Source organism: Lissotriton vulgaris, chromosome 4_1, assembly GCF_964263255.1.
Source record: "Lissotriton vulgaris chromosome 4_1, aLisVul1.2, whole genome shotgun sequence".
Lineage (NCBI taxonomy): Eukaryota > Metazoa > Chordata > Amphibia > Caudata > Salamandridae > Lissotriton > Lissotriton vulgaris.
This window is the reverse complement of record NC_141691.1, coordinates 867,895,930-867,908,237: the sequence shown is the minus strand read 5'-3', so window position 1 is coordinate 867,908,237 and position 12,308 is coordinate 867,895,930. Positions and strand designations below refer to the sequence as shown.

At 48.8% G+C, this 12,308-nt stretch overlaps 1 protein-coding gene across 1 annotated transcript in view; it reads left to right on the top strand.

The window, feature by feature from the left end:
* Window positions 1-12,308, top strand: part of LOC147722677 (uncharacterized) — a 60,977-nt gene that overhangs the window by 12,533 nt on the left and 36,136 nt on the right. The window contains exon 2 of the mRNA XM_086967350.1: window positions 7,419-7,743. Coding sequence (XP_086823476.1) covers window positions 7,419-7,743 — 325 coding nt within the window. The remainder of the gene's footprint in view (window positions 1-7,418; window positions 7,744-12,308) is intronic.

Here is a 12,308-nt window from a genome sequence, read left to right as displayed (position 1 = left end):
ACAGGGTGACTCAGAACAAGGCTGAAAAGGCCTATCTGCATTATGAGTGGTGGGAGGAGTAGCACTCTAGCTTGAATAGGGCTGTGCCTGCTTCCACAATCCTGGCTCCACCTCCTGTGGTGTGTCTGATGACCCTGGCCCACACTGACAAAGGAAGAAGTTGTGCACAGGCAGAATGCACCCAGCACTAGTCTGGACTAGGTACCGATACTCTCTACCTTCAGAGACAAAGGATTTTTGTGTATGAAAAGGTGGACCCAGAATCCCAGAACTTTAGATCACTTCTGGGAATCAAGACAACTCTTTGGCAAGGAGAAGAACCAAGGAAGCTGAAGGAGGAGACTGCCTGCAGTGGTTACTATATTGCAAAGGAAAGGAGAAATAGAACTTTGTGTATACTTTTGCAATCTTGAAGAAGAATCTCCAAGGGCTTGAACTGTGCTTGCATACTGCCTGAAGTCTCAGGGATACAAGACTTCACCACCAGCTCCCCTGAATTCCCTTGCTGTGGAATTCTGCCTACCGAGAGGTGCCTACTGTTCTTTGGGCCTTCTGAGAAGACTATGAGTCGCTGGGAGCTGGAAGCGTGATGCAACGAGGAGAAGCGTGTCGCTGCTGCAGCAGTTGCCATCGCATCGCCGAAGAAGAGTTCCCCCGCTGCTAGCCGTCGCATCACCAGAAAAGTGTGTCACAGGTACTGCCGCGGCCCGAAAGCTACTGACTTCAAGTGCACGCATCACATCCAACATTGTCGCATTGCATCAAGACGCCATTTTCTCGCATCACACCGGATCGTCAAACTGCATTGAGGTGCCATCTGTTGGAATCCCAGTGGATCACAGTAAGAAACCTATGCATCACCACCTCTCTGATAAGCTACCAATGGATCACCTCCCCCGAAGCAAGGAACCAACGCATCACCTTCCCTGCGACCCTTTTATTAGTATTGCATGATGCATCCAAGTTACTTTGAGAGTAAAGTGTTGCATTTACCATCTACATTGAACTAAGCTATTTCTACCATTTGAAAGTCTATTTTTGATTACAGTATTGTGGATTTTTGTAGTTTGGTCTTGTGTTAAGTCTAGTAAAGATTACTTATTTATCTAAACTGGGGCGGTGTCCATTTGCAGTGTTTTCACTGTATTACTGTATGTTTTCACAAATGCTTTACACACTGCCTCTGAGACAAGCTTGTCTGCTCGTGATATGCTACCAAGGGGGTGAGCAGGGGTTATTTTGGAAGTGTACCCCTTACCCTGACTTGAAGCAAGCGTCCCTATTTGGTGAAAGGTACCTACCTCTGCCAACTAGATACCCTTAGTTCTAACATAGGTGGCCAGCAGGGAGGATTTGGACTTGCATTTGTGACTCATATACAGTGATTGGTCTACATTACTAGTGAGTGCAGACCATAACGCGACCACATACTTTCTTGCAGAATTTTCCTTGGAACTTCTTTTGGCTTTTGAGTACTACCAACTGATTTTCACCATGAACAAAGCAGCATCCAACACATCTATGGATCAGCAGTTTGAAGAATATAGCGTTTATACCTACACTGTGCCACAGCTTAAAACCTTCTGCAAAAGATTTAAAATCTGTGTGAAAGGCGTAGCCTAAAAAGAAGAGTTCCAAACAGCGCTGAGGGCCTGGTTGGAATCTAGAAATGCTACTGAGCATCCTCTAGAGCCTAGGGATGAGGCAGAGAATGCAGAGGGGCAGGTGGATGGGCCATTGGGCCTTACAGTGGAGAAAGTACCTTCAAGGCCAGGCAGCAATGTTTCTTCAAAGGGTCTGTCCCCAGAGGAGTTGGAAGACAGGGAGAGAGATAGAATGCATAAGATGGAGCTAGCCAAGCTCAATATGGGTGGGCAGATGGAGTTAGAGAATAATAAGTTAGCCTTGGAGGAAAAGAGGATGCATTTAGAGCATGAAAGGATGTTGAGGGTGCTGGAATTGAAAGGCAGACGTTTAGAGATTACTCCCTTGGGTGGCAGTACACCATCCTTGCCTGTAGAAACAAGAGTGTTCATTTTCAAGGATGTTATTAAGTAGTTTCATTGGTATGAAGACAATGTTTCAAGGCCTATGAGGTAGCTAAGTCCTCCCATCAGGTCCCTGAGAAGGATTGGGGAGCGGGGTTGTGGGGGCAGTTCCTTAGTGACGGGCGGGACACCTTATTAGATTTGCCTTCTGGAGATCAGAATTCTTATGTACACATGAAAGAGGCCTTATTGTCTAGGTATGCGTTGATCCTTGAGCTGTATAGACAAAGGTTTAGGAATTCTAAGAAACTGGAGTCTAGCACTTGGGTACAATATGTTTCTTGTTTTGGCAGAGCATTGGATGGTTGGGTGAAGGGAAGCAAAGTGAATGATTTTGAAGCTCACTATAATTTGATTGCTTGAGAGCACTTGTCACATAATTGTTTTCCAGAGCTATGCCTGCACCTTATTGATAGCAAGATTACTAACCCTAGGAAGCTTGCTGAGGAGGCGGACCGCTAGGTGAGCACCCGGGTCCACAAGTGTCATGTGTGAGACTTCACCAAAGATGGGCAGGGTCCCCAGCGGAAGAGTGGGGGGACAAAGGTAAACAGAGGGAGTTCCAGAAAGGGCCCCAAAGTAATCCCCAAGGGAACCAAGGGAAGGGTTCCCAGCCTCACCCAGAGAAGAAGCCAGGGGCCCGACAGGTATACCTGTTAATAGGGGACCCCTGAAATAGTTTAAGTGTAGTGAAGTGGGCTATCAGTTTTATGATCCCCAGTGCCCACAGAGGGATAAGACAGCACCCACTGGTTCACCACCCAGGCAGATGGCGAGTGTGGCCCTGGGGGAGGAGATGGGTGCCCAAGGTGGGTGGAGTCCCACAGAGATGTCACCTGTCTCTTTAGGAGACTGTGATGTGGTCCCCAGGACCCAGCTGCCTGATAAGACTAAAAAGTACAGGCAGTGGTTGACCATCAATGGCTATAGAGTGGAGGCTCTTAAACACACTGGAGCCCGTGTGACAGCTGTCAGTTGTCGCCTGGTGCCCGAAGAGCAGGTGGTCCCCAATGCGTTTTACCCAGTTGTTGCCACTGACAACACAGAGATCCACTGCACAGTGGCTCAGGTTCCCTTTGAGTGGGGGAGGGGTCTCTGGTACTCTTAAAGTAGATGTGAGGCCAGCCATGCCTCTTGACTATCTGTTGGGTAATGATTTAGAGAGCTCCCCTTGGGCTAAGGTGGAGCAAAGTGCTCATTTGGAGATGTTGGGTCTGCTTGAGTGGGTGTATGACCACACGGTTCATGGCAGCCAGAAAGGGTGTCCAAGAGGACCTGGAGCCTGAAAGAAGGGCCCAGATGCCTGCTTTAAAGAGAAGAGGACGGGGGTATGGGAGGTCCAGGAGGAGGCAGACCTTGAGGGGGATGCCCTGTAAGCATGGGAAAATTTTGCGAATTCGCAATTCGCGAATTTGCGGATTTGCCAATTTGCGATCCGCAAAATTCGCAAATTTGTGCGAATTTGCGGATTTTTTTTTGCGTTCTCTCAGGGCGATTTGTGTGGTCGCGGGGCGCTTTGCGTGTTCGCGGGGCGCTTTGCGTGTTCGCGGGGTTTTTTTGTGCTCGTTGTTGTGCCCTTCTGCCCTCTACCCCACTCGTTTTTGTGCCATTCTGCCCTCTGCCCCACTCGTTTTTGTGCCTTTCTGCCCTCTGCCCCACTCGTTTTTGTGCCCTTCTGCCCTCTGCCCCACTCGTTTTTGTGCCCTTCTGCCCTCTGCCACACTCGTCGTTGTGCCCTTCTGCCCTCTGCCCCTCTCCTGTTTTATTTTAGAATGGCGCCGGCAATCTGCCAGCGCCATTCTAAAATAGTTACTAAGTTAGCTTCATCAGGAAACACTAATAGATAAAATAAAGCAGGTGCTCGAGTTCAGTTAAACTCGAGCACCTGCTTCTATTAGTGCTTCCTGTTGAAGCTAACTTAGTAACTATTTTAGAATGGCGCTGGCAGCTTGCCGGTGCCATTCTAAAATAGTTACAAGCTTGAAGCTTGAACTTTTGCCCCCCGGATCCTTTCCGCTCGCCGATTCGCGGATTTTCGGCAAATTCGCGGGAGTTCGCTGATTGCGAATTTGCGCCCATGTTAAATGCCCTGTAACCTACCAGGGAGCAGGTAGGTGAACTGGGGGACCTGCCTAAGTTGACCCATTAGCAACAGGAAGGAGGACCCTCCAGGGTAGAGTTCTGTGAGGAGCAGAAGAAGTGCCCTTCTCTTGTGGGTTTGTTGTAACAGGCTGCAAACAAGGCAGCAGGTGATCAGTCTGGATCACATTGGATCCACTGGGAGAATAGTCTCCTGTATAGTGAGTCTAGAAATGCTGAGCCTGGGTCGAGTCATGTGCTGGTGATACCCTAGCAGTTCAGAGCCTTCCTACTCGCTCATGATGTACCTTTAGCAGGACATTTGGGGCAGGACAAGACCTTTGAAAGGCTTGTCACCCACTTTTATTGGCCCCAAATGTGCAAGAGTTCTGATACTCATTGCAGGACCTGTCAGACCTGCCAGGCAAGTGGAAAGAGTGAGAGGAAGCACAAGCCTCCTCCCCAGCCCCGGTGCTCAGCATCGCCTTTGAAAGGGTAGGCATTGCCATTGTGGGGCTTCTAGATCCCAAGACAGCCATGAGCAACAGGTTCATCTTGGTCTTGGTGGGCCATGCCACCCGGTACCCGGAAGCCATCCTTCTCAGGACAGTGATGGCCCGGTGGAGACATGCACTGATTGGGATTTTCTCCATTTGTGGGGGTCCCCAGAGAGGTGGTGTCAGACCAAAGTACACACTTGATTTCCAAGTATATGATGTCCCGGTGGCAGGTGTGTGGGGCAACTTATAAGTTCACCACCCCTTACCACCCCCAAGGTAATGGGCTGGTTCAGAGATTCAACCGGACCCTCAAAAGCATGATTATGGGTCTTGAGAAACTGATGAGGCAGAAGTAGGACGTCTTCTTGCCATGCCTTCTCTTTGCTTACAGAGAGGTACAACAGAAGCCCTTAGGGTTCAGCCCCTTTGAACTGCTCTATGGTCACCCTGTAAGAGGACCTCTGAGTTTGGGAAAGGAAGGCTGGGAGAAAGCTCACAGGAAACCTCCCCAGGATGTATATAGTTACATGCTGGCCTTCTGAAACCAAACCCTGCGTTTCAGGCAACTCGCCCAGGTGAATCTGGAAGGCAGCAAGGAAGAGATGAAGCGGTGGTACGATCAGAATGCCACTCCGATTGGGCTTCAGCCTTGTCAGAAAGTTTGGGTCATGGACCCATTAAGCCCTGTGTGTGCGCCAGGATAAGTAGACCAGACCATTTGAGATGGTGAAATGCAAGAGTTATGTCACCTACTTGATGGACTTGCGATCTCCAAGGAACCCTTTGTGGGTCCTGCATGTCAACCGCCAGAAGCCCCACTTAGAAAAGTCTGAAGTGGGCATGCTCTTAGCGACAGATGATGGAAAGGAGGAGGAGACTGAGCCTCTTCCTGACCTCCTGTCTGCAACAGAGGAAGATGGGTCAGTGGATGGTGTTAACCTCTTTTCCACCCTGCCCCCTGAGCAGCAGAATGACTGTCGCCAGTTGTTGGGATGATTTTCTGATCTGTTTTCCCTGATTCCAAGTGTCACTAATTGGTGTGTCCATGATGTAGACACTGGGGACCGTCCTCCTGTTAAGCACAAAACTTACAGAGTGATTGACAGGGTGAGAGCTTGCATCAAGGAGGAGGTCTCCAAGATGCTTACATTAGGGGTGATTGAGTCCTCTAACAGTCCTTAGGCCAGCCCAGTGGTCTTGGTCCCAAAGGCTGCAGCACCGGGTGCCACACCAGAACTTGTTTTTGCCCTTTGGGATGAAGAATGCCCTGCCACCTTTCAGAGGTTGGTCACTCAGGTGTTGGCTGAACTGGAGGATTTCAGTGCCGCCTACCTTGATGACATTGCAGTGTGCAGCGTCAGTTGGAAAGAACATCTGTGCCACCCCTGGGAAGTGTTGATGGCGGAACAGAAAGCAGGCCTCACGATCAAAGCGATTAATTGCCAGATCGGGCAGGGTTCTGTGGTGTACTTGGGATACCAGGTCGGAAGCGGCCAGGTGGCGCCCCTACAGTCGAAGATTGAGACCATCCTGGCTTGGGAACACCCCAAGACCCAGGCAGAAGTGAGAGCCTTTTTAGGACTCACTGGGTACTTCAGGTTTGTCAAGGGATATGGCAGCATGGTTGCACCCTTGAAGGAGCTGACTTCCAGGAAGCAGTCCAAGAAAAAGAACTGGACTGACACCTGTCAGAAAGCTTTTGATGCCCTAAAGACTGCCATGTGCACAGCGCACATGCTTCTGGCGCCCAACTTCTCTAAAGAGTTTACTGTACAGACAGACTCTTCAGAGCATGGTATGGGGGCTGTTCTATCACAAATAAATGAGAAGGGCCTAGACCAACCTGTTGCCTTTATCAGTAGGAGGGTAACAAAGGTGGAGTGCAATTGAGCGTGAGGCATTTGCTGTGGTCTGGGCACTGAAGAAGTTGAGACCATCCTTGTTTGGAACTCACTTCCGGGTTCAGAAGACCACAGGCCCCTTAGATGGTTGATGCAGATGATGGGTGAGAATCCAAAGCTGTTGAGGTGGTCCATTTCCCTACAGGGGATGGAATTCACGGTGGAACACCGCCCTGGTACAGAACCCGCCCATGCTGATGGTCTGCTCAGATTTTTATGCCTTAGTAAAGATAACTCCCAAGGGGTTGTTAGTTCCCCCACAGTTCAGCTGAAGGAGACACGTGTTCGACCTGACACCACTGGTGTGGTCTCCCTTCCATTGTTTGCTGTTGCCTCCTGTATTTTTACTATGTGTTTTGCTGGTCTAGATGCTTTGGGCACTTTGCCACTGCTATTAAGTGCCAAAATGCAAGTGCTCCCTATTGTAAAGTGTTGTATTGGAATAGTAACTCCATGATTGATTTATTTGATGTACTTGTCAGACCCTAGTACAGTTCACAATGTGTGCCCAGGGCATGTCTATCAAATGCTGCTGGTGGGCTTGCAGCTCTGGTTGTGCCACCCACAAAGCAGCTTGTAATATGTAACTCAGGGCTGCCATTGCAGAGCATGTGTGCAGCATGGGGCTGCCATGCCAACTTGGCAAGGGCACCCAGTCCCTAAACCTTCCCTTTCCTACATATTAGCCACACCTAAAGTAGGCCCAATGGCAGGGTGCATTTTATGTAAAAGGTAGGACATGCCCTGATGTGTGTCGCATGTCCTGATAGTGAATGGCAGCCAATTTCATTTTTCACTTGTGACAGGGTGTGCCTGCCTAATGAACAGACAAGACAAGTACCTGAGTGGTGTCTCCCTCATATGTCAACTTTATTCTTGTTCCCTTCTAGCATGACGATTGGAAAACGGAAGACAAAACTTTATTGCTCCCGATAAACCCCGAACAGGAGGACGGCTCCTTTAACTGGGGGTTTCTGTCAGGCGAGGCCCCCCCCATCGGTGACGTTAGCTCGCACCTGGCGTTATACGAGACAACTTCCTGGTTCCCGCAGGGTCCCAACTGCGAAGAAGAGAAGGAGTGGCGTTTTACAGACTTGGAGGAGACAAGAGGACCGGCTCGTGGAGGAGACGGAAACCCCAGACCGAGTTCGGCTAAACTCGCAACGAAGCCAGGAGGCCAACGACCCCGCGACTCGCCACGCCACGCCCAAGGAGGTGCGTGGCTTTAGCAGGTACGGAGCAAGTTCTTGGGGTGGGTGGGAAGGAAGGAGTGTAGTCCGACCACTGAGTTACCTCCAACTCCCACCAACTTGTAAATAACCCGGCAGCACCACCACATGAGCACAACCCCCCTTCCCATCTCACTTAGTGCACTGTGTGTATGGTGATTCTCCTCACTCCCTGGCCCTTGCAAATCTCGGCTCTGAAGATAAGAGTCTTGATATCTGTTAGACCTGACATCATTGGCGTGAGTCTCTCTTCCATTTTTGACGGATTGCCTCCTCTGTTTTGATATGTTTTTGCTGGATTTATGCTTTGGGCACTGTGCCACTGTTAATCAGTGCCACAGTGCAAGTGCTTCCTATGTTAAATTAATGTACTCATTGGTTATTCCATGATTGGGTTATTTGATGTATCTGTAAGCCCCTAGTACAGTGCACCATGTGTGCCCAGGGCCTGTAAATCAAATGCTGCTGGTGGGCTTGCAGGACTGGTTGTGCCACCCACAGAAGCAGCTTGTAAAATGTGTCTCAGGCCTGCCATTGCAAGGCCTGTGTGCCATTGAGCACTGCCATTTCAACTGGGCCAAGTGCACCCACTTGCCAGTCCCTAACCTTCCCTTTGCTTCATATTAGACACCCCTATGGTAGGCCCAAGGTCGGGGTGCATTGTAAGTATAAGGTAGGACATGTTCTGATGTGTGTAGCATGTTCTAATTACGAATTACAGCCATTTTCGTTTTTCACTATTGAAGGCTACCTGTTCTCAATAGGTTAGAATGGACAGTTAGATTATTACATTCTTATAATCCTAACTAACTCAGGAAACACAGTAGAAATTCGAATTTAGTATGCCTGAACTGAGAATAATAAAATATTTTTTTTTGTAAAAGTGTATTTTAATATTCTGTGTTTGCAAATACCACTTTTAGAAAGCAGGTATTTGCTTGCCTAACCATTTGAGCCTGCCTCTGCTGGGTTGTGTATTCCTTGTCTGGGTTTGTGTGTGACAGGGCTGGGGAATTCCAGGAGACAGGCTGGCCAGTGGTGAATAGGGAGATCTGCATCTAGATGGGAGGGAGAATTTTCACCTAGGACCTGAATAGGGCTGGGCCTTCCCTCTACAATGCTGGCTACACCCCCTGTGGCTTGTATGACGTCTTTGCCCTGCACTGTGGAAGGAGAGGAGGAATCATGTCAACAGAGTGCTCCTGAGCTGTATCTTCCCTCCCCTGTGATGGCTCCACCTCCTGTGGGGCGGCTGATGTCTCTGCCCTGCACAGTGAAAGGAAGAAGAGAGTCATGTAAACAGAGTGCTCAGGAACTGGTTTGAACTAGGATTTTGGGGTATAAATATTGGAACCCTGATCCCAAGAAATTAGATCACTTCTTGAACAAGAAACCTTTCTGCCAAGGAGAAGAACAAGGAAGCTGCAGGAGTTTGGACTGCCCCTCTGCCAGTGTGCTGTTTGCTGGGCCTGCAGTGGTTGCTTCATTGCCAAGAGAAAGGAAAAGAAACTTTGTAAGGACTTTCATCTGCAGAATATTGTCCAAGGGCTTGAACTGTGCTTGACTCCTGCTGAAGTCTCAGGGACAACAGACTTCACCTCCATCTTCCTCCTGAATTTTCTCGCTGGGAATTCTGACTCCAGACACTTGCGTGCCGCTGGGAGCTGGAAGCGCAGCACATCGAGAAGAAGCGTGTCGCCACCACAGCTGAAATCATCGCACTGGCGGAGAAGCAAGCCTTCATCGCATCTCCCTGGAAGCGTGCGTTCATCGAAGCTGTCTGCTGCGCATCACCGGAGAAGCGTGACGCCATTGTGAGAGTCAATATAAAATGTGATGATATTGTCACGAAGGGCGCGCTCCTTTAACATGAAACAAAGTAGTTTCTTAGGTTTTCTGGATGGTATATATTGATTTATTCCAGAAAACGTTCAGTATTAGATCATTCTTTCTTTATTTAAACACTTGATATTCATCAAGTCCATAATTTTCATAAATTCATTGTAGTCATGAATAGGAATCACATTTCATTATACCCAATGCATTTCGGGTTATCAGACTAACCCTTCTTCAGGGGTTGTTTAGAAACGCGTAGTGGGTTTCTGGCATTCAAGTGGCGATTGGGGCCATATAGCCCGTATGTGCCCCCGAAACAAACCAGCAGACGATCCGAAAGGAGATTGGGTACATTCCGAAGGCGGTGTTATATTCAGCAGAGATGGGGACATCATTCTATGTACGTTTGCAGGGGAATGGTAAAACAGTAAAAGCCCTTTTAGATCCAGGATGCAAGCAGTCAGAGGTTCAGGGGAATACCGTCTTTCCCTCCCAGATCATTCCTGATTCTTTGGTCAACATACGTTGTGTGCACGGGGATGTAAAGCCTTACCCTGTAGCCCTGGTCACAATGGTACCCTTAGACCGGAGCCCATGCACTGTGAGGGTGGGGGTGGTTGACTCCCTGTCAGAGGACATCATCTTGGGGGTTTACAATCCTTGGTTTCTCTCCTTATTCCAGGATAGAGTAGGAAGGGAGACAGGGGTGCAGGCAGAATCTCTTCCAGCATTCACCTCCCTGAACCATGGCTACTAGACCGCAGTTTTCGCTTTGCCCAAAGCAATGATCCTACTTTGTTAAATGCTTGGGAAGACGCCCATAGAAACAAGGATAACCCGTCCCCTTCGTAGCCTAGATTTGTGATTAAAAATGACCTCCTTTACAGAGAAGGTCGTTCAGGAGATCATGCACAGCTATTGGTCCCAGCACCATTCCGAGATCAGATCTTATTTTTTTCACACACACACCTTACTGCAGGGCATACAAGGGGCCAAAAAAACCACAGAAAACATACTTCGCCATTTCTTTTGGCCCGGTATTTACATGGACACCCAGAAGTACTGTCAGACATGTGAAATATGTCAGAAAAAGAACATGCAAAAACCCCCAGCAGTACCACTCCAACCACTACCCATTACAGGCAACCCCTTTGAGAGAGTCCGTATGGGCTTGATAGGGCCACTACCTAAAAATTTGAAAGGGAACCTGTATGCATTGGTTATATTGGACTACGCTACCAGATTCCCAGAGGCATTTCCCCATAGGGCCCCTACCACCAAGAATATTGCGGAGAAGTTCATCTAGTTGTTTCCCAGGGTCGGTTTTTCCAAAGAAGTACTCACCAACCAGGGAACTCCCTTCGTGTCCCGCCAGATGAAGGAGGTTTGCCGATCCTTGGACATACACCACCTCCGCACCTCGGTATACCACCCCCAGATGGACAACCTCGTGGAGAAGTATAATCGACCCGTTAAAACCACATGAAGAAAATGCTCAGCGTCGAAGGACAGGATTGCCTTATACGTATTGCTTTCTCAAGTTCAAAGTAGCCTGGGGTGCTCGGCCTTTGAATTATCATATGGGCGGCAGCCCCGGTCCCTTCTAGAAATGACCAAAGACGTGTGGGAGGCTGAAGAAGAAGGAAGTCAGCATTCACTGTTGGAATACACCCAGCAACTAAGATCTAAGCTAGGAAAATAACGGGATCTGGCTTATTCGAATATGGAGAGAAGCTGAGATAGACAAAAGAAGTACTATGACAAAGGAAAAAGGTGGAGACATCTCTCCATTGGAGATTGGGTACTAGTGTTGTTGCCTTCTTCCAGTCGCAAGTTCCAAAAAGAGTGGCTAGGTCCCTACTAGGTCACGTAAACTATAGGCAACACTACTTATCGGGTACAAGTCACACCTAATAAGACGCAATGTTATCACATCAACATGTTGAAAAAGTGGCTCGGCCCTCCACCGAGAGCAGCACATCTCTCCTTGCCTACCAGCCCTTCCCCGGTGTTGCGTTCTAATCTAGGACCCTGATCGATACTGTGACCTTATGCCCCTATTCGGATATAAATCCATTTATTCCCTATATTGGCATAACCGTTCAAGTGCAATGTTCAGAAACTCATTTCTGGCCTCACACGAACAGAGCCACATTTCAGAATATCTTTCTCTGCCACTTCCTTTGCAACCAATTAGTGCAATGACATAGCAGAAGTCACTATCTGAGATTCCTAGATTAACACTCCGAGTTCTTCAACAAGATAAAAACTCAGCAAAGCTGGAAATCCCCGCTTGCTGTGTTTTGATTAGTAATAGAATGAGCACTGATAGACGATCACTTCCTAGTGACATCTTTATTGACGTCTTATGTCCAGCAAACTTACGTCAACCAAGGCACCTTTCAGGTATAAATACTACCAACGTTGCCTTAAGCAATGTTCTGTTGCCCGTCGCCTGAAGCTGCTGTTGTGCTGATGATATCATAGCTGCTATCGCTACTGCTATCGCTGCTAACTAGCGAACGATGGTGTGGTGAACTTAGGAGCTGAACAGCCATCCCCCTGCAAGAGCCCAGCAGATGCAAGCTGCCCGCGGACGCTGCCCCTCCTCCTCCTCCTAGATGCGCTGAGAAGAGACGCTGTCTTTCTCCTGCAGAGAAATCCAGCTCCGGCGTTTCTGGTCTACCCTTGCGGGTGACTGGGATATCGAGCCCT